This window comes from Vanacampus margaritifer, chromosome 1 (genome assembly GCF_051991255.1).
Source record: "Vanacampus margaritifer isolate UIUO_Vmar chromosome 1, RoL_Vmar_1.0, whole genome shotgun sequence".
Lineage (NCBI taxonomy): Eukaryota > Metazoa > Chordata > Actinopteri > Syngnathiformes > Syngnathidae > Vanacampus > Vanacampus margaritifer.
Genome location: NC_135432.1, coordinates 22,901,155 through 22,923,339, shown reverse-complemented (window position 1 = coordinate 22,923,339; position 22,185 = coordinate 22,901,155). Strand labels below are relative to the sequence as shown.

The window sequence follows — 22,185 nt, the reverse complement described above, 5'->3', positions numbered from 1 at the left end:
TGGCAGAGGGCCCTACACCCCATTAGAAGAGATCCACCCCTCTATTGTTCAGCAGCTGAATCTCATCTACATTAAAAATAAAAACTAGTGTAATGAAGCTTATCTGGAGCAGACAAGTCTTAAAAAAACATTTAATCAGTGTTTGTGTCTGGCCCACCTTTTTTGAACAAAGTGTTGGATTCACCTTGTGCAATACCAGGTGGAAAATCAAAGTCCTGCACAGAAATCGATTTAAGCATTTTGGGACAATAGTTTCAGCATATGTGAATGTCAAAAACACATAAAAAATTACCTCAGTCTTTAAAGACAACCTGTGCCAGAACACCAGTAAGGAGATAAACAGCAGCATTTTTCCAAACTAGATATGGTTAAAGGTGGACTGGCTGGACAAAATGGAACGCATTGCATTTATCCAGGCGAGATGCAATGCATGGATTAGCATTTGTAAGAAGTGGAGACCATGCAAAGAGAAAAAAAACAACAACCTGTATATTATAAGAGTTTAACTGTACATCTGACTTATGTCCACCATCACTCCCCAAAAAAGTGCCAAAGTAAAATAATTGTCAAGCAAATGAAAGGTTAAAGAAGACCATGCCTTTATTAAAGCCGCAGCCATCAAGACAAGAGCACGTCAAATATTCACTGACACAACATCTGCCACGTCATCCTCCATTCTGTCACTTTCATCCTCCAGGCTCATGTTGCCGCTGGCGTGGTGGTCCTCCTGGCTCATGTTGCCGCTGGCGTGGTGGTCCTCCAGGCTCATGTTGCCGCTGGCGTGGTGGTCCTCCAGGCTCATGTTGCCGCTGGCGTGGTGGTCCTCCAGGCTCATGTTGCCGCTGGCGTGGTGGTCCTCCAGGCTCATGTTGCCGCTGGCGTGGTGGTCCTCCAGGCTCATGTTGCCGCTGGCGTGGTGGTCCTCCTGGCTCATGTTGCCGCTGGCGTGGTGGTCCTCCAGGCTCATGTTGCCGCTGGCGTGGTGGTCCTCCAGGCTCATGTTGCCGCTGGCGTGGTGGTCCTCCAGGCTCATGTTGCCGCTGGCGTGGTGGTCCTCCAGGCTCATGTTGCCGCTGGCGTGGTGGTCCTCCAGGCTCATGTTGCCGCTGGCGTGGTGGTCCTCCAGGCTCATGTTGCCGCTGGCGTGGTGGTCCTCCTGGCTCATGTTGCCGCTGGCGTGGTGGTCCTCCTGGCTCATGTTGCCGCTGGCGTGGTGGTCCTCCTGGCTCATGTTGCCGCTGGCGTGGTGGTCCTCCTGGCTCATGTTGCCGCTGGCGTGGTGGTCCTCCTGGCTCATGTTGCCGCTGGCGTGGTGGTCCTCCTGGCTCATGTTGCCGCTGGCGTGGTGGTCCTCCTGGCTCATGTTGCCGCTGGCGTGGTGGTCCTCCTGGCTCATGTTGCCGCTGGCGTGGTGGTCCTCCTGGCTCATGTTGCCGCTGGCGTGGTGGTCCTCCTGGCTCATGTTGCCGCTGGCGTGGTGGTCCTCCTGGCTCATGTTGCCGCTGGCGTGGTGGTCCTCCTGGCTCATGTTGCCGCTGGCGTGGTGGTCCTCCTGGCTCATGTTGCCGCTGGCGTGGTGGTCCTCCTGGCTCATGTTGCCGCTGGCGTGGTGGTCCTCCTGGCTCATGTTGCCGCTGGCGTGGTGGTCCTCCTGGCTCATGTTGCCGCTGGCGTGGTGGTCCTCCTGGCTCATGTTGCCGCTGGCGTGGTGGTCCTCCTGGCTCATGTTGCCGCTGGCGTGGTGGTCCTCCTGGCTCATGTTGCCGCTGGCGTGGTGGTCCTCCTGGCTCATGTTGCCGCTGGCGTGGTGGTCCTCCTGGCTCATGTTGCCGCTGGCGTGGTGGTCCTCCTGGCTCATGTTGCCGCTGGCGTGGTGGTCCTCCTGGCTCATGTTGCCGCTGGCGTGGTGGTCCTCCTGGCTCATGTTGCCGCTGGCGTGGTGGTCCTCCTGGCTCATGTTGCCGCTGGCGTGGTGGTCCTCCTGGCTCATGTTGCCGCTGGCGTGGTGGTCCTCCTGGCTCATGTTGCCGCTGGCGTGGTGGTCCTCCTGGCTCATGTTGCCGCTGGCGTGGTGGTCCTCCTGGCTCATGTTGCCGCTGGCGTGGTGGTCCTCCTGGCTCATGTTGCCGCTGGCGTGGTGGTCCTCCATAGCATCATTCTGGGCTGCCAGTTGGGAAGAAAAGTTGCCATTCAGATAATTTAAAAACAGGTCACTACAGTCATGATTTCCAACCACTATGCCAGCGATGCAGAACTATTAAAATGTGCTTCCACTAGATGGCAGAAGGTACAATAATCTGTGTCCATCCACCTGTTGGCATAATACTACATTCAGTTAACTTTCTGAAGTTTTGAATAAATTGTCAACATTTTCGATGAAACACTTAAATATCTTCAAGAAAACCTTGCACGTGCTAGAGTTATGCATTAATTCTTGCACAAATTTGTTTTGGTTTAGGCTTGCCTTTCAATCCAACATGACCGTTTCAATCAAACGGAACCAGGCAGTCCAATGGCCAAACACCCAATTTTTTCCTCACCTTTATTTTGCAGCTTCATTACAGAATTCAAAGCGTGCAGAAGTTCAAAAGCCCCCTCAAGTGAAACATCATTGGACGTCACATCTGTAGAAATTACAAGTCTTAGTTATCACAAACAGAGATTTGATTAATCAAATGTTACCTAGCACAGCTTCCTTTTTAAGACCAGCATTGGACTCATCTGATGTAGCATCAGCTAGAAAACAAAGACCTCCTTTAAGCATTTGGGGAAATAAACATTAACTGCAACACAAAATTGATTAAAAACATTGTTAACCACTACCTGTGTCAATCAAGAGTGCATGCGCCAGCACAACCAAGAGCCAAACAGCAGCCATCATTTCACTGAAATGATTTCAGTGAGAGTTATGAAGAGCACAGACAGCATGTGCTTTTATAGCAGGTGCCTCAGATGCTAATTATTGCCAATTAACAGCAGCTGTGGTCATCTGTCACCTGCTATAAAAGCTCATGCGGTCTGTGCTCTTCACAACTGTCACTGAAATGATGGCTGCTTGTTGGCTCAGGGTTGTGCTGGCGGGGCCTGGTGCATGCGCTCTTGATGGACACAGGTAGTGATGGGCAAATGAAGCTTTTGTGAAGCAGTGAACCACTTCAGCCAATTGTTTTGAAAATAGGTTCATTACTCGAAGCTTCAGTTACAGCGACCTCTACTGGTAAACTGCAAGGCTGCAGTGGATTTAAAGCATCTTTGCTTTGAAAATTCTTTGATGGACTCACACTAAGACCGAATAGCATGTTCTATTGACAAATAAAGACTGATGAATGTGTGTATTTTGTTATTGAGGAGAAAGTGCTGGTAAAATATGGCATAGGTTGGGTGTGCTTGTGTAACTGACAGGGGGTCATGGGGTTCAAAGATTTTTATTGAGGTACATTATTTTTTCCACTGTTTTTGGATTGAGCTGGTTTCTTTTCTTTTTTTTAGCATTTGGGGAAATGAACATTAATAAACATTAATTGCAAACAAAAAGCATCTTGCTCTTTTTGCACTTAGCCCTTTATCGATATGGGGCGTCATGCGCATTATTATGACAAGAACGCTTTGAATTGTAATTGCCAGCGATTTGCAGGTGTTCTAATGAATAGGCCTTTCGATGTCATTGTTTCATTCAACGCCACCCAAAACGTGCCTTTACAAGCAAACGCGATGACAAGATGTCAAAGGAAAACTTTGAAAACTCTCACTAGACGAGGCATGTGACGTGTCGCGTTTCGATCATGAAAGACAGCGTTCTTTTTTTTCTTCCAGTGGTTCCAAATCACTTTTATTTCGATAACGCACTTTATTCTAGGCAATTAATTTCCTATGAAAAAACATGCGAAAACTTCTACATGATTCCAACAAACGCAACATGGAGCTTCTTGCCAAGCCACAGGTCAATGATACGTTTGAACGAGATGAACTGACTTGAAGACAAACTTAATGGAGCAGCGACAAGACATTTTCATGCAAATTAAGTAGGATATTTACTGACATGCCAAGGTCAAGCTCAGCCCAAAGGTGATGACGAGCGTCCACGCAGAAGGCTTCCTCATCTTGTTCGTCTTGTTCTTGTTGTTGCGCAGATGCATCAGATCGAGACAGTCTGTACAGTTTCGGACGATGCTGTGTGCAGGCGACAAGTGACCAGTCCACTGCCTGTGAGTGTTCAGACTGAGCTATAATGGGATCCGCCCTCAGCCATGCCCAAGCGCGACTTGACGGCAGACGCTTTGTTTACTTTGATTGTGCAAAGTATGACCTAAAAGTGGTTATAGATCATTTTCAGGCAATCTACTTGTTCAAGTCAGCCAATATCAAGTAATAGAGATGAGTTCACAGCAGGGCTTACTTTTGGAAGCTGAGAGCAAATTCTTGGGGAGTGATTCATGCTGCCACTTTGGTACAAAGTTATGAAATATTGCATTTGCTGTAATTATTTTTCATAATGTCAGGATTTTTTGTTACTGAGTAGCCTATCATGTATCATCATATTTGTTTATGTGAAGACATGGATCATGTGAAAGATTTTTCACTGTACTTAGGAAATCGATATCAACATTGAAGGTATTATTTGATTACTATATTAAGTGTAATCTTTGCGTGTTCAAAATAATTGAAAAATGAGATCTGATGAAGAAGCCTTCTTTATAAAGAATTTATTTTAAGAGCTCTTAAAAGACACAAGACATGCTTACATTCAAAGGTGATGTTAAGCCTCCAGTGTGTCCATATGAAAAACACACAGTCGCTTTATAGATGAAAAAAAGCATACTCCTCCTCTGAGGCTGGACAAAGGGTTAGCAATTATAATAGACAGACAAGTGATTTATTGACATGTTTACTCCAGTTTCGTCCAAAGCCGGAAATATATGATTAGATAGGTACTACCATGCGACCTAGACTCCCTCAGACCCACAGTGTTATCACCCTGAGAACTTGAGAACATGCCCCCCCACTGCATTCCTATCTCACCAGCTGGAAGGGAGTGAAAAGTGTTATTCATTACACTACAGTTATATGTCCAATATATTTCACACAAACATTATCACAGTTATATGGCATCTACAGTATATACTATAAGTAGATTCATAAACAGTAAAAATATGCATAGAAAATGTTAAATGTCTTCAGTCCCTCAATGAACAAAATATATTTGTTCAAAATAAGACATTAAATCCCTTAGAAATAGTCTAGAGAAAAATTCCAGCCGGATCTTCATCTGATGTCGCCACCGCGGTCATAGCTTTAGAAGTTACAGATTCAACCATCATATAAGACGACTTGTTTTGTACATCTTGCTTTTCAATGGCTGTGGCAATAAGCCGCGTGCACAACGATCTCAAACAAGGAATACAGCAACAACCGCAAGTTGTCAAGAAAGCTGAAACCAAATTTTTATATCTTCCAAAAACATCCATCCAGTTATCCAAATTGACGTATCAATACCGGACTGCTCTTTCATTTTTTTATTAAGTGTTCGGAGTCCCTCAATGGCATTGGTTAAACTTCCACCCGGTGCAGTGTTATTAGGAATAAAAGTACAACATTGTTTTCCGAACATTGAACAAACACCACCCCTTTCTGCAAGTAACATATCAAGGGCTATACGATTCCGATTTAGTCATTTTAGGTTGTTCTGTCTTACTCATGGTTTTATAAATGCAAATTAAAATTGGAAAATAGGGATCAGTTCCAGAGAACCATGCCCACAGCATTAGGCCATAACAAAAGGTGTTATTTATGGTTACATTAGGTGGCCGGATATTACCTTCAGGAAGAACAAAAATTAATTTGAATTGATGTCCCATTCTTCTCAATGTTACTCTCTTGCTAAAAAAAAAAAACTGCCTCACCACTGGAACCTGACGGCCAGTATCGGCCACTTTGGGTGGTAATGAAGGTGCTCCAGTCCAGTCGTAAAACACTACCTGTCAAATACCACCAGTACTTGAGCCAAAGGCCCCCCTTCGTCGGCCCCCCACTACTAAATCCCTTCAAATATTTAATGGGGAGTTTGACAGATGTGTTTGTGTTAGGAGCAACGGTCAGGACAATTGAGTTATTATACGCCCAGTTCATTATCCATTGGAATTTGGGTAGAAATAACATTTCTTTTACCGGTGTGTTGTATTCAAACTCACGTCAAGGGGTTTCATGAAAAACCAAAATGGCACAACAATTAACAAGAGAAAAACCGAGAAAAACCGTCACAATGCAGCAATTAGTAGCAGAGTTCTTCATCGAAGCCATCTTGAGAAGAAGTTCTTTCGTCGAAGGAGAAGGATGTTTGTCAGTCGTTGGTTGATGATTTATTTATTTTTTTTAGAGGCGTTGTCAGTCTTTTTCCGAACCCTGGCTCACTGCCAGAGATCGCAGGAAAGGTCACGGGACTTCATTCCCTGTGTGACTCTATCCTTGTGAATTGATGAAAAGGGGCATGTGACTCAAATCACCATTGAGTGATTTCTCCTTCAAACAGCAGATTGACACTTGGTCAGCTTTTCCCATGGAAAAGGCACTACAATGAATCTCCTTCCAGGACCTCCTACGCTGCAGCTTCCCTCCTTGGACAGCTTGTCAGGTAGACACTGGAAACGGCGTGGTGGGGCTCGGTGAGATGGCTCCAACTGGTGTGGGCGTAGATCATCAGACGGTTGCCCTTGGTGGCAGCGTTGAACCAGAACCAGCCAGCCTTGTAGATGAGAGATGATACCAAGTATCTCCTTTCCGATACAAGCGCACCGCACAGGATGTACGCTCCTTGACCTTAAGTGGACCTAGCCAATGAGGACAAGACCATTTCCGTTTAGTTACTTTCAACCACACATATTCACAATCACTTATTTTTGAAGGAACATCTGTTTAACTTAGAGAATGTAGACACTATCTCTTTAATTACCGGGGGCCTCTCAACGTGTGACTCCCTCAGCGGAACATTGGGGGTGGGAAACAGCCTGTTTTTATGACCCTCAAAAGGAGTCCAGCCTTTTTATGTCTTATGAAGTTTTTGTTTTTTCAAATGGGTTCGTCTAATCCAATATTCCTAAGAAGCCCTTATAATAGTAGATAATGATTAATCAAATATTTTACCATGATATTTACTGTTGTACATTTAGCATAAATGTGCTTTTTTATAATACATCAAATTTCTGTATTTTTTACGCTGGTTTTTATTATAGCAGTGTAAATCATTTAAAAACAACATCATCTTAACCCAAAACTGCTCATGTCCGGCCGGGCCATAAACAGTCTGAGAAGAGCTTTATATATATTTATACCTTTAATAAACACTGCAGTCCTACAGTTCATTTTTACAACTTGTCTCATAAAATAATGTCCACCAGGTGTCCCAATGTTCCTTCCACACCTAAATGGCAAATTCCATGGGCTCTAGAAATTATACTTTTCAATTGTTTCTGAAATTGAATATACTTACCTTATTTCTGCTATTCGGGTTGTCTTTTGTCATCTTTGTAGAACTTACTTTCCTCCAAGTCAAATCCTCTCCATTCTCCATCTGTGAATTAATTCACTCACATACTATAGAAGTATCACCTCATTCAGACTAACTTATAGTCCTATATTGATTTAATTCAACATGAACTGTTTGTGTGCATACCTTCCTTCGTGACACACACAGACAGACCAGTAACTGACTCCCTCATCTGATAAAGATCAATTTTGATCATTTCAGACCTGAATGTGAAAACTGCAGCCGCTTACAAATTGCTGCTTCAAAAAGGGAAAAAAAACTGACACCTTGTGTCCTGTTGATAATAAAAACCAAATTGGGGCAATTTGGCCAACACCAAGACTACAGGAGCAGATCCTGCTTAGCTTGCAACAATTCATAAAAACAAAAGCCCTTGAGGCGCAAATTTGAATCCTGTCCAGGCAACACAGGGTGAGGAAAAACCCCCAAAACAAACTAACTATAAAATAAGATAAAAGATCAAAATACCTACTTCAAATAAACCAAAAAGTAATCTTAAAATGCTAATTATCCTCCCCTCTTCTACAGAGTAGCGGGGCTTGTAAAACACAGTAGGCAACTTTGCAGATCATGACCCATTTAAAAATCAGTGCTGCGACCTTAATCAAAAATTTAAAAATTTTAACCAGCAATTTTGCCGTAAGTGTTCCACATCTGAGTCCAATCCAGAAGCTAAAATTTAAAAGGAAAATGGGCAAAAATTAGAAGACCAAATCCAACAAGCATCAAACAACGGAAAATATAGTATTAAAGATTAGAATACATTTTATACTACCCTAATTCACATAAGCCGTTCTCAATTTCCGAAACTACGTTGCTATAGATCACATCTCCTTTTCCGACACAGTACAGAGTGCAAACTGTACTCAAAACAGACCAAAATATGACTCAAAGGCTGATCTCAGATGACTCGAACTTTGAGTCCACACTGGAGTTCATATTCCTTCCTGTCCTTGTTGATAGCAGTTTATGCAGGGCAAAGTTCAAAGCAGGCCTTAGCTGTCACTGGAGACCCCTGACAGTTTCATCAGGACGGCTGTGATGAGAGTTTGAGATGTCTGCTCAAAGAGTTGATGGACATTTTGCTCAGATAATTCATAAGAGTCATTGAACAGTCTCATGGCGAGCGGATTTGCAGTATACCATCCTTTTCGCAGTCCGTGTGATCACTTCCCCCCCGAAAGTGACCATTGTTCAGTTCGCCGTCCACTCTGTGCCCAACAGCCAGGTAATTCCAGCACGTTGGAGACACCCAAGAACAACACCTCTCGTCAAAGATTGAACCTACCTGAAACACTTATACACTCGGAACAGACAGAGGGAGATGAGATCATAGCAAGAGATTTATATGCTTGTTATAATTAAAAAAATAATAATTTTCTCAAAAAATATGTATTTTGTAGTTTCATCTAAATGTGTTCTACATTATAGCAAGTAGTATTACTATATTTACGCATATGTCTACCATAGACTTCTTCTTCATTACATGTTACCTCAAATTTAAGAAAATGTGACAGCTGTCAGTCACCCTGGCCACTTGGAGGAAAGTCCTCTCCAGACTTCTAGAATGGGACTCAGATAAGGACAAAGGTTAAATCATTTTCACACCTACGAATGAGTTATCAGAGATGCAGGGGAAATCAAAAAATCAAAAATGAAAAGTCTATTTCAATTAAAATTTGGTTTTATTACTTATTCAACTATATTAAAATTTGGTTTTATTACTCATTCAACTATAAAAAACACAGATCTGATTTTTTTTTTTTAAAAATAATATGGATAGTGGCCTGTAGGTATCATCTAGACCTCTTTATCTTTCCGCATTCTTCTCTTACCTAGAAAAAAGAAAAGCTCCCATTACAGGACACATTGCCCTCTGACTCCTATTTTCCACACAAATCCCCCTCCTCTCTTCTAAGACACAGGGAAGGAGCAGAAAAAGGGGGAGGGAAAATCACATTCAAAACCTATTTTTTCTTCTTTTTTTTTCTACATTCCTATACGAAAAACAAACGCCATTATCACACCAGTCTTTTCTACTCAAAAACAACACCAAACATACAGTTAAAGATTTTAAAGAAAAACAAATGAAATATCCATCCACACATTTCTTATTCACAATTACAGATTCAGTTAACTTCCAAACCACCCGGATAGCCCCCACTTTCCTTATCTAGGTCTCATTCGATTACTCAACAATTCTCTCAACTTTTTCAAACTTTTGGGGCACATACGCACACACATACCAACTAGAAAAATTCCCATTATAATCACACAATTGACCCTAGTCATTTTATAACAAAAAACATTCTCTCCTAATCACACAAGTCACACATGCTCCAGATTAGTACGCCATCTAGAACCAATAGACTGTGGAATCTCCGCATGCCGAGCCAATTCCAATCCGAAAAATTTTGCCTTATTTAATCTATTTTCCGGGTCATGTCTCATTTCCAACAATTTTAAGCTGGCGGAGATTTTAGCCTAGCATTCGCCACGCGTTCATCAAACACGTTGCCGTTAGCCGAGCCGTGGCTAGCGGACTCGCTCAACACAGCTTTACGAGCAACTTTCACAGAGCTGCCCAAAGCAAGCATTCTAGCGTTAACCAACATTTGGTCCACGACCTTACATTGTCGTCTCACTTTTTCCATTTAAAGAAAATATAGATGTGTTTTTCACGGAGTCAATCAGCATTTGGCGCTGTTTTATACAAGCAAGCTCTACAGACTTCATTAATGCAATCAGACATGTCTCAGATTTTAACGGTGGGAACCAACCTTTATCACAATTAGTCCGCATCCATTCATTTAAAAGATTTTTCATCTTTCGCCGTCGCCGTGGTGGCAGCGCTTCAGCCATGACGAGCGTTGCGGCCGTGACTTGTTCGCTTAGCGAGAGGCTTTGAGTATGGACCGGAAGCTTATGCAAATCAAACCACCCTGAGTCTCGGTCAAAAATGTCGTCCATTATATGTAGTAATTTAGTCGTTATAATATTTATAAAGTCAGTGATGTCTCACTTATGATACTACAATACAACAGATCAAAACTATTCTCATTAATCCCCCCAAAAATTATTATTATATATATTTTTAGAAAAAGAAAAAGAAAAAACGAAACAGAAATCAAATATCTTTTTTGCGCGACTTACTAAAATACTTATCCGGATCTTCGCGGGCGGCTTTTCACACATCACCGAACCGTGAAAATACACGGACGGGCAATATCACACCAAACCGTAGCGATATACGGCGTTTAAAAGCTCTCGCTCCGTGTGATCAATACGGGCGGCTTTAAATCAACACAACAGACACACACCGAGGAATTATGTCCCACGGTCTAATAATCCACAGCACACACATCGTAGAATTATATCAATACGAGCGGCTAATACACTCCCAGCACCCACACTGTGTAAATGATATTACACAGGCGGCTTATCCACACAGCCTATTCCACCGCGGAACAAATCTCATATGCCGTTTCCGAACGGCGGAGCGCTCCCACTTGACGTCACTTCCGTATACCATGGGCTTCCCATGCATGGTTCAATGTCGTAGTAATTTTCAAACTCGAGGACTTTCGCGTCCCTCCGTAAAAAAAAAAAATACGACTTTAAAACCCCCTAACTAAATACAATTTGGTACGGACGTAATGCAGCTCTGAGTAATCCCAAACAAACAGAATTTCTCTACGTGGATAATTTGTCCACTCACCTTGTTAATATTTGCGCATTTAGAAATTCAGTTGTCCAAGATCATCACAGCTGTTGCAAAAACGTCCCAATTTGCCGCCGTCGAGGGTCACCAATTGAAGGTATTATTTGATTACTATATTAAGTGTAATCTTTGCGTGTTCAAAATAATTGAAAAATGAGATCTGATGAAGAAGCCTTCTTTATAAAGAATTTATTTTAAGAGCTCTTAAAAGACACAAGACATGCTTACATTCAAAGGTGATGTTAAGCCTCCAGTGTGTCCATATGAAAAACACACAGTCGCTTTATAGATGAAAAAAAGCATACTCCTCCTCTGAGGCTGGACAAAGGGTTAGCAATTATAATAGACAAGTGATTTATTGACATGTTTACTCCAGTTTCGTCCAAAGCCGGAAATATATGATTAGACAGGTACTACCATGCGACCTAGACTCCCTCAGACCCACAGTGTTATCACCCTGAGAACTTGAGAACATACCCCCCCCACTGCATTCCTATCTCACCAGCTGGAAGGGAGTGAAAAGTGTTATTCATTACACTACAGTTATATGTCCAATATATTTCACACAAACATTATCACAGTTATATGGCATCTATATACTATAAGTAGATTCATAAACAGTAAAAATATGCATAGAAAATGTTAAATGTCTTCAACATGCAACCCTTTTTCTGCCATTGTTCAATATATCCTATAGATTGTGTATATTGTTTCAGTCTTTTCCAAACTGAAGCTAACCATGAAGACGCTCCATTCACTGTTGATGACATTGCTCAGCAGTTATGTCCTCATACACTGTCAAGACATTTTAAGTGTTTTTTTTTTACAGCAATTTACCGGCGACACTGTTGCTAGTAATTTTAAATTACAGTATCAGAACTGTATTTCACATTTACACTAGTAAAGAGTTACTGTAAAGATGGAATGTGTTTTTTAACTGTAAATTACCTAATTTTACAGTACACTATAGTGTAACCTCTTTTTTTCTTTTTTTTAAATGCAGGCCAGACACTAATTTTAATCTGATTTTTTTTTAAATTGTATTTGTTTATAAAATTTGCAGCATGTACAATTATTCAAAACAATAATTTAGTCATTTGAATTCATTTGCCAGCATTGAAATTCATTTCATTTAAGCATTTTGTCAATATTATTTATTTGTCTTTTCTTGTTCAAACCCCCGAAAAACAAATTTGCTGTGGCTCAGTACCACATTGCTAAAAATAATCTGTGTGTGTGTTAACGGTTGTGTTGTTGGTGTCTTGGTGTCAACCAATTGTGTTGCTGGCAAAGGCAATCAGCAATTTTTCCTATGATGTACACAGACAGACAGATAACATTGAAAACATTAATTTGAGGAATACAAAATTTTGCTTTTGTTCCTGTGAACGAATAAGCAGCTGCTGTAACTTTCATTGCGAGCAAATCAGTTAAATTGAATCTAGAAGAAAAAATGTACAATTTGACCAAGTCATATATGTTTACTGTAAATCTCAGAACCTGCTTCTCTATGTTAAAAACATAAAACACATAATCCGAAGAATACAAACAACGCATCTGTGAAGCCCAGATTCTCCTCTAAAACGTAGGCAACTTTTACCTCCATGCTCACCATCCATTTTGTGGCAAAAAACACACATTGCACATATTAAAAGACCCATACTTTTAAAATTCAGCAATAAATAAATAAATACATCAAATGAAGACTCTTATCAAGCAGTATCATTCTTGCTGCGGCAGGAGGGTCATCTCTCTGCTTCTATTGACAACTTTGTTTCATGTTTCCAAGTGCTCATGCGAAGTTCTAATCTTCAAGGTCTTTCAAGCTTATTTGGCACATCTTTGCTTCAAAGCTTCAAAGCGTTGCTATGTGGCAAGAACAAGGTGGCAATTATGCAAATAAGTTGAGTCATGGGAGACTTAAAGACTTCTTCAACAACGATAGTTCGTGAAAACAAACATGAACTAAGACTAATACTTGGCAAGGGGGCAAACTAATAAGAACAAATACAAAATAACATCCAGGAACACACAACTGACAAAAGCTTTGCAGGGTCGAAGGTGGCAGCGCACGCGTGTTGGTTTAGCCTTTTCGCGTCTTAAATCAATGCATGTATAAATATCTTAAGAGCGAGAGAAAGAATCAAAATGGAATGAATGGGAAAATGATGATGCACATTGCATATGGTCCACATGACGTCACTTCCGGTCAAACTACTGTCTCTGACCGCAGGTGACTGCTTCCAAACTCGGCCTGCTTTTGGTGCCTTATTCCCCAAAATGACGGGGTTCATCATAATTTGTTTGAATCACGTTTGGGTTGCATTGATAAGTACGTATAAAAATAACAAAAAGTAAATAAAAGCTAAACATCAATATAAGAAATAAAAAATAATAATTTTAATAACTTTGTGCTGAAAAAAATGTCAACCAAAAAGAGTAAAAAAAAGAGTTTAATAATGGAATATTAATAAAATAATCAAACTTGCAATATACTAAATAGTTTTGTGGATTATTACTACTTTTGTATTTTAGTTTCATACTGAGGTGTTTAGTGTACTGCATATGTTATGAGCCAGAGGAGAGAGAGGTGTAACCGAGCGAGCCTCGTTCTGTATCAAAACATGAGCGCAATCCTGTAATAGCTCGATAGATGACTCAAGATTTGTTCTGGCTTTGGGAAGCGGACTGTCACAGCCATTAGGAAAGTACAACAGGAGCTTGGGCGCCATGTAGTGGCTCACTACAGTATAGTGGTGATCACGTTGTCAAAGTGCATTCCATTTTTTGACCTGGCAAATAAGGGGGGCTAGTTTGTTTACATTGCTACTGAGATGCCATGCTTTTTTTTTTGTACAGAACAATTTCGAAAAGTTAGAACTTTCTAGTTTGAACATTTTGATTGAGTAAGCTATGTTTTAATTGACATTTTAAATGGTATTTTCTGTATTGTGCTCATTGACTGACGTACTTACCAGTAGTGAATGTGATCATGTGTGTTAATGTGAAATAAAAACGCTTGCTATTCACATTAAACAAATATTCAAGTGATGACAAACACTGATTTGGGCAGTTCATGTAACGACCGTACAATCACCTCTGATCACATCCTTACCGTTTCCTCTTTTCTTGCAGATGAAGCTTCTCCTGTTGCGGCACGCGTCGACTCTCCAGTAGCCGCTGGGAGTGATGAAGGAAAGCAGCTGACAAACGTTTGAGACCGTAAAGCAAATAACACTTCATTGTTGTACAAAGTAAAGTAAAATAACACGATTTGAAGTAGGTGGGACTGCACAATGCAGCCTTCAACCTTTTATCAAGAGCTATAATTGAAAATAAAAATATGATTGATTTTAATTATAATTATGTACAAATTGAATGGGCTTAAAATAAAATTATTATAGATTTAAACTCTTTTCATAAAACAGAGCCCATAATATGGAAATGAGTTATTGTGGATTTTGCGTTGAAAATAAAAGTTCTAAATATTGTACATGCACAATTGAAAGCCATTGATAAAAATTAAAAAGAAAATCTGACATTTGGTTGTCAGTTACACTGAAATCATGTTTAAATTTGAATTTAGGACCATGTGTTCATTATGACAAACTAATTACAGAGGAACTGTTATAATACATTAATTGGTACCATGAATAATTGACTTTATTATCAAGTGTCTTGTAGGACCCAAAGACTGGAGATGAAGCAAATACAAGTAATCAGATCTCTTATTTTAACATATTATTTGTTATGTATGAACACACTGATATAGTTCCAGCATTCACAACGTTGAAAATCAAAATCCAAGTACAGTAGAAATATACCATATACTAAGAGTAGTCTGTATTACACATGCAGTGTATCCCTTATATTATAGGCTTGTCAAATACATCAAAGGTTAACAACTAAAACAAAACAAAATAAACTGTACACCTAGTTTGTTAAAAAGTTATTTTGCGTGCAAAACGCACGCCCCCTCCTGTGGCCGAGGGTAATAACATGGCATCCGTGTTTTCAGTTGGCCAGACTCTATTTACAGCTCTGTATATCTCTTTCGTTTACTGCTCCCTTGTGGCGAAGGTGGACAGTAGCAATGTGGCCATACTATACACAAACGAAAAAGATTGGATTCGGACCGGCTGAAAAGCTGAAGCTGGTCGCCATTTTTGAGTAAAGCGGAATTGTAATACATTCTCAAACTAAGAAACTTTTATAGGGGCTGGGTGGCTAACTAAGGAACCCTGCTGACTTGGGATTAGAGTTCCAGTCCTGTTTGAGGTGGATGGCCCACCCACAAAAATTGGGCAGGTTGTGTCAGGGAGGACATCTTGGCGTGAAAACTCTGCCAACCATATCCTGTGAGTGTTAAAATTACATCTTTTTCTTCTTCGTAGGAAATGTTGATAATAACACTGGTGTTATTTTTAACCACAGAAAACCTGGTAACCCATTTCTTGCGAACAATCATCAAAATCTTGACCAAAGGTGCTCAGTATAAATAACGCAAGTATTGGCTTGGGCTTAGCTGTTTCAATTAATTATCATTAAAGTGTAAGTCAACCTTTAACATTTTTTTACAATAATATGTAAAAGGGAAAAAGGGTCCTCATGTGCCACAAAAACAAAGTTGAGATATTTATATACTCGAATTCTGCACTTAATTCTCTTTAAAATGATATTTACCATAATACATGGACGTACCTCAAAAATTCAGTTTAGTTTTGAGAAAAATGGGTTTAAAGTTTTAGTACTTTCTTTTTCTCTGTTTTTAAATATATATATTTTTTAAATTTAATAATCTTTTTTATTTAAGGAAAAGATTATTAAAAATTAGGGGCTTCGGGCGATTACAATTTTTAATCGTAATTAATCGCATGACTTTACTAGTTAACTCACGATTAATCACAGATTTTATATCTGTTCAAATACAATAAAAAAATCTAGGTTTTCATACTCTGGTTAACAGAAGATGGAAAAAAAATTAAACTAATAGAAATAGTTCAGGGCAGCACGGTGGCTGACTGGTTAGCACGTCCGCCTCCCAGTGCAGAGGACGTGAGATCGAGTCCGGGCTTCGGCCTTCCTGGGTGGAGTTTGCATGTTCTCCCCGTGCTTGCGTGGGTTTTCACCGGGTACTCCGGTTTCCTCCCACATTCCAAAGACATGCATGGCAGGTTAATTGAACACTCGAAATTGTCCATAGGTGTGATTGTGAGAATGGTTGTTCGTCTCTGTGTGCCCTGCGATTGGCTGGCAACCAGTTCAGGGTGTACCCCGCCTACTGCCCGAAGCCAGCTGGAATAGGCTCCAGCACCCCCGCAACCCTTGTGAGGATAAGCGGTCAAGAAAATGGATGGATGGATGGAGAAATAGTTCAAATTATTTTTTGTCGTTTATAGCTGTCAATGGCAGTGAATGAGGTAATTCTCCCCCCACTCCCCCAAAAAATTAAAGCTTGTAAATGTGTGCTATGACATGTTGCAAGTTGATGTTGGCGGCCAGTGCTTGGCGAGATGGTGTTACAGCTTCACTCCAATGTTAATTGTGTGGCTTGAGTGTGAAGTATGATCTTGCCCAGCATATGAAGCCTCGCGCGCCGCCACCATGCTCAGATGTGAGCATGGAAGGCGAGTGCGCAAAGCTGCCAAACGCAAAGTAGGCCCTAGTTACTCCTCGCATGCGTTTCTCGTCTGACGGCCAGCGAGCGAGAGAGAGAGAGTGGAGCAATGGCACCGAGGAGGATGGAAACCAAACCGCTCATCTTGTTTGTGAAGATCCTGCTACTCTTCTACTCCTTCATCTTCTGGGTGAGATGCCTTTTCAACACGAGGAGAGTTTGCAATCTGTTGTTCTTGTTTTCATCTTGAACTGAAAGATATTTTTGTGGGCCACTGGTCAAGTTTTCGCCAAGGAAGTGAGGGGAATGGTGCTGTTTCTGATGGCTTGCACGAGGATTCAAGCTGTTTATTTAAAAAAAAACGAGGTCAGAGTTCAACATGGAATCATCTGAGGAATGATGAGAAGCAGGGCGAAGCTATCTCACCCACTTGGTAATGAAAAAGGTGTCTAACACAGGCGTGTCCAAACTTTGTCTTCCAAGGGCCGTCTGTTATACAGTGGAAGGATGCAAGGGCCACTTGGACATTTTTCATCTTTAATTTCTCAAACACGTTAAAAAGCAATCAATTAGTGTAGGTGATGAGATGCTAAGCAATGATTTAGTGGTGTAGCTTAAAATACAGGGTGGTGACAAATTGAATATCGAGGGAAACCACACACAAACTGAAATATTTCAGGCCATTATTTGATTCAATTTGGACAATTATGGCAGAAAGACACACACACACTCAAAAATACAGACAAAAAACTTCTTTACAATAATATGATCTTCCACCCCCAAAACACCCATCCCAGGGGGCGGCCATTTTGCCACTTGCTGTCAACTGAAAATGACATCACAGTGCCTAAGTCATGGCTCACCTGTTTTGTCGGTTTGGTTATGTGACGTTCGCCCTTAGGGACTGTGATGTCATTTTTGTCAAAATAGCCCTTCATCGTCACTAGTTCACTTTCCACTTTATTATTCAGGAGCTTTTCAAAGTTATCTCCAAAACAATGTAAATTAGTGTCATCATTTTGGATTTGATCTGATAATTCAAAACTATTGTTTCTGAATAACGATAATGGCCCCAGCAGAGAGCTCTGGGGTACTCCACATGTAACTTGGCAAAATTGTGAATATCAACTTATTGTGCAGTTTTGTAATCATGACGCCATGAGCCACAGTGTCTACTTCTACTTCAATGCATGTGCGAGTCCTTTTCACACCTCTGTCGACAGGTGACAGGTGTGGTCCTGCTCATAGTGGGTTTGTGGTGGAAGTTCATGTTGAGTCCCTACACGTTGTTGATCTCCAGCGCACCGTCCAACGCTCCATTCGTCCTCACCGGCACCGGCGTTGCCATCGTGTTGTTCGGCCTGTTCGGCTGCTTCGCCACATGCAGGGGACACCCTTGGATGCTCAAACTGGTAAATGATTGCTTCAGTTTGGTTTTAGTCACGGATTTATCACGAAAACCAAGGATCCACTCTAGTGTACATGGCACCTCAAAACATTTAGATTTTCAAACGCCTTTTTGATTTTGTTGATTAACTTCTATGGGTCATATATTGTACAGCAGGGGTGGCCAAGTTCAGTCCTCGAGAGCCCCTATCCAGCCTGTTTTCCATGTTTCTCAGCACTAACACACCTGATTTATGATCAGGATCGTTATCAGGCTTCTGCAAAGCTTGTTGATGATCTGATCATTAGATTCAGCTGCGCTGAAGGAGGGATACATACTGTAGAAAACAGGCTGGATAGGGGCTCTCGAGGACCAAACTTGGCCACCCCTGTTGTACAGAGTAACATAAATAATTGAAGTTGCTACGACCACGTCCTCTTGACCTCTGACCTCAGCCTGATTGCGTGTGTGACCCCAATAGTACGCCGCCTTTCTGGCTTTGGTCTTCCTGATCGAGCTCATCGCTGGAATCTCAGGCTTCATCTTTCGCCACGAGGTTCAAACTCGACCACCGAAGCAGACTTTCATTTGATATGCCAGTATTGTTGCGAAAGTGTTTGTTTGTTTGTTTGTTTGCGTGTTCAGATCAAAGGCACCTTCCTCACTACGTACAGCGAGGCTGTGCTGAAATACGACGGACGAAGCGACAGGAGTGTGGCTGTGGACGATGTCCAACGCAAAGTCAGTGTCTCGCTGTTTTTTTTCTCTGGCTTATTTTAATGCTTAGTGCATTATTAGTGTGTCGATACCAAAGTTGTTTTTAATTGATTAATTCATTTAATTGTTTTTGGTGGATTGTCCACAATAATATATCTTTGTGTTATCGTTGTTGAAATTTTATGTATCAACAGTACTTGTGGTATTGGTACACTTTATTGGGTACTCAGTAGTGAATACTCATACTTGTCTTACTACTTTAGTGAGGTCTATCTGTTATCAAATAACTGATCCAATGGCTGCCATAGCTAGCAGATGATAATCTGTTAAAAATCCACCAGTCAACACTGCAAAAAAAGCCTTATAAAAAAAAATGTAGACACATTTTCTTATTTTGAGTTTTAAAAAAAATCTGCCAATGGGGTAAGCAAAATGTGCTTGGAAAGAATTTTTAAAACTTGTATATACATATTGCCCCTTTAAAACAGTAACAGTCTTAAAATAAGAAAAACTTGCCAAAATTCGTAAAATGTGCTTATTACAAGCAAAAAAATTATGTTATGTAAGAAAAGGTTTACTTAAAATATGTTGTATCTTTTTTATCAATATCAATGATTTTATTTCTAAGTTAAAAAATTACAACTTAATTGGGATTTTTTTTAATATAGCAAATAAAGCTTACATTAGGACATATATTCTCGAAACAGAACATTTGGTTCCAAGCCTTAATGCTTAGTGTCAAGCAGGCAGGAAATGGATCCCATTTTTATGGTCATAGGTATGCAGCCAGGGATTGAACCCACAGCCTCCCAGTAGACACTCTACCAGTAGTCCACTGAGCTGATTACATGTTTCATGATATGCAATTGTGAGTAGTGCAGCTGTGGTTCAGCAGCCATCCACATTTTGTTGTTGCATGGCTGTGCCGATGTGTTTGAAAACAAAAACCGCTGTGTTCAAACTTTAATTGGCATCTTATTGAGAAGTTGTGTAATTGGTTTTCCTCTTAAAATGAAATTTTTAAAAAAAAGTCTTGCTCTTCTGCTGGTCATTTCATGCAAACTATTGTGCAAACCATTATTTTTTCTTAATATTAGCTGTAATGTCTTATAATAAAAATATATTATTTCCTTAATTTCAGATACATTTTCTAATGCAAAAATTATTATATTTTTTTTAATGTATTTTTTTAACGCGAAAAAAATACCCTTAATCAAGTTTTCCTATTTTGCAGTGTGCATGTCGTTTTGCTTTGTCGTCTCTGTGCAGTTGCAATGTTGTGGTGTTCATAACTATACCAGCTGGTTCGCCAGCGACTACTTCCCAACCGGGGGAATCCCAGTCAGCTGCTGCGTTACTTTCTCCGATTGCAAAGAGGCAGACTTGAAGAACGCCACTCTGGCAGCTGGCAAAGTCCACAAGCAGGTGATGAGCGATGATGTCACGGGTGTTCATCATTGTGATATGAGAAATGATCAAATCAGCAAATTGAACAAATGTGTGTGTGCAGGGTTGTTACAAGCTGGTGACGTCCTTCATCGAGAGCAACATGGGAATCATCGCTGGGGTCACCTTCGGGATCGCCTTCTCCCAGGTGCTAATCCGTCTTTCACAGTAGCATCACCAACCATGCTAAACAAACACAGTGCTGCCTTGAGATATGAGTTCAATTCATTCAGTGACCAAAATTGTATCTCAAATCATCTTTTCCTACTGAAATGAATGGAAATGCCATTAACTATTCTAACGAACAACATTGTCTGCGCCCCAGCTCATCGGCATGTCGTTGGCCTGCTGCCTGTCTCACTTCATCAACGCCAACCAGTACGAGATGGTCTGAAGAAGGAACACGTTTCAACCTGGAAACCTGTGGAATCGCAGGCTGCAATAGAGGAGGTCACAGATGCTTGTTTCCCATTCAGTTTAGTTAACAAGCTGCTTGTTGACTAATTTACAAAGGCCAAAGACTATCTTGAATTCTAATCTCAAAGTCCATAATGTATTATTATATTGTGAATTTTAGCAATGTTTACTTTCTGTGCAGCGCACAACAGGTCCAAACTGATCTGCTTAAGTCAAATAATTTGAAAGTCTTTCACCATTTTATTAAGTCATTTAACTGAGATCTGGTTCAGATATCTCTCAAACTGTGGAAGCTACCTTTACACTCAGGGTCAGGGGTCATCCTGAAATGGGCCTTCCCTGAACCCACTGGAGCACTGGCCAATTTGCAAAATGACTGACTACTGTCGTATAAAATAAGGAGCAATATAGTTTATGGCAATGTCCAAAAATGGAGGGTATTATCTTAAAAAGAGAGCTAATTTGGTGCACAACGTCGGCTTGCAGCTGGCTTGGGTTCAGCCGACCCAGAGCGTTGTCTCTCAAACTCTGCTCTGCCTAACTTAAACTGGTACTTGCTGTCAATAAAGTACTGTTTGTTCATCTCATCAAGTTTGTATCAGCACAACACAACACATTTTACTCTTGCTTGTTTGATCCTGAATCAGACTCACTGTGGTTCATTTTGTGGAGTCCTGAAGCAGCAGCAGCACACTAACCTAATGGCAGGATGGTAGGTCAAAATTACTAAGTGCTTCGTGCATGTTAAAGCGCTTCGCTGTACATCTCATTTTTACTCTCAATTAATTACACGTGTACTTAAAACAGCTAAAGCTGACGATGCTGTTAACTAAAGCTAATCTTTGCTAATTCTGCAGCTCTGCTTACTTTCTGGCTTGGAGGACTTGTGTGTAGTCTCATTCACTAGCCTAGCTGCCAAGTCATGGGCGGAGAAATTGTGTGGGGGCGGTATTATGTAAATTGAATGAATTGTTCTTTAGAACGGCTAGCTCACAGACCCATTACAGGAAGTAGATTATAAAAGATTTAGTTTGTTTAGCTACAAGCAACTGTTCTTCTTACTGTTCATTAAGTAGCAATTCTTTTCAATGGTACGATGAGCTCGACTCAACTTGTGGACTGCAAAGCTCGTCTCCTCTTCTTCCTCTGTTTAGTCTTCAGTTTATTTGTTTTCCAACTTCATCATCCCATCATCTCTTGCTGCATGCTTGAACGTGTGCAGCTACTTATCCTCTAAATAGCATTAGTGAGCTAATTTTAGCCCGCCATAATACACACTTGACTCCTGGCAGTAATCATTGAGTGTGGCGGTTGTTTTGAGCACTTCATCAATGGACTCA

At 40.9% G+C, this 22,185-nt stretch overlaps 2 protein-coding genes across 4 annotated transcripts; one reads left to right on the top strand and one right to left on the bottom strand.

The window, feature by feature from the left end:
* Positions 1 to 577: 577 nt before the first annotated feature.
* LOC144038884 (uncharacterized) lies at positions 578 to 2,939 on the bottom strand. The gene is made up of 4 exons (XM_077551716.1): positions 2,824 to 2,939; positions 2,683 to 2,736; positions 2,541 to 2,624; positions 578 to 2,163 (listed from the first exon to the last, which is right to left on the bottom strand). Exons 1-4 carry the CDS (start codon positions 2,879 to 2,881, stop codon positions 635 to 637), a joined length of 1,725 nt encoding a protein of 574 aa, XP_077407842.1. The 5' UTR covers positions 2,882 to 2,939; the 3' UTR covers positions 578 to 634.
* Positions 2,940 to 13,859: 10,920 nt separating this feature from the next.
* On the top strand, positions 13,860 to 21,448 carry LOC144049363 (tetraspanin-7-like). 3 transcript variants are annotated; one of them, XM_077563235.1, is made up of 8 exons: positions 13,860 to 14,034; positions 14,397 to 17,068; positions 18,102 to 18,290; positions 18,747 to 18,821; positions 18,911 to 19,006; positions 20,252 to 20,407; positions 20,493 to 20,576; positions 20,754 to 21,448. In XM_077563235.1, the coding sequence occupies exons 2-8, from the start codon at positions 16,988 to 16,990 to the stop codon at positions 20,820 to 20,822; spliced, it is 750 nt and encodes a 249-aa protein (XP_077419361.1). In that variant the 5' UTR covers positions 13,860 to 14,034; positions 14,397 to 16,987; the 3' UTR covers positions 20,823 to 21,448. The 3 variants fall into 3 exon arrangements, with proteins under 3 accessions (XP_077419361.1, XP_077418760.1, XP_077420179.1); XM_077562634.1 differs by lacking the exon at positions 13,860 to 14,034 and adding an exon at positions 14,056 to 14,167; XM_077564053.1 differs by lacking the exon at positions 13,860 to 14,034 and adding an exon at positions 14,056 to 14,167 and having other exon boundaries at positions 14,397 to 15,619; positions 16,963 to 18,290; positions 20,754 to 21,447.
* Positions 21,449 to 22,185: the final 737 nt, after the last annotated feature.

What these genes read in the sequence shown, in the direction of transcription:
- LOC144049363 (XM_077563235.1), top strand. Translation starts at nt 16,988, where the DNA reads ATGGCACCGAGGAGGATGGAAACCAAACCGCTCATCTTGTTTGTGAAG. An exon ending in ACCCTTGGATGCTCAAACTG is followed by an intron (nt 18,291 to 18,746) that starts GTAAATGATTGC and finishes TGACCCCAATAG; the next exon opens with TACGCCGCCTTTCTGGCTTT. An exon ending in TGGACGATGTCCAACGCAAA is followed by an intron (nt 19,007 to 20,251) that starts GTCAGTGTCTCG and finishes GTCTCTGTGCAG; the next exon opens with TTGCAATGTTGTGGTGTTCA.
- LOC144038884 (XM_077551716.1), bottom strand. Translation starts at nt 2,881, where the DNA reads ATGATGGCTGCTGTTTGGCTCTTGGTTGTGCTGGCGCATGCACTCTTG. An exon ending in TGCACTCTTGATTGACACAG is followed by an intron (nt 2,737 to 2,823) that starts GTAGTGGTTAAC and finishes TTTGTTTTCTAG; the next exon opens with CTGATGCTACATCAGATGAG. An exon ending in AATGAAGCTGCAAAATAAAG is followed by an intron (nt 2,164 to 2,540) that starts GTGAGGAAAAAA and finishes CCCAACTGGCAG; the next exon opens with CCCAGAATGATGCTATGGAG.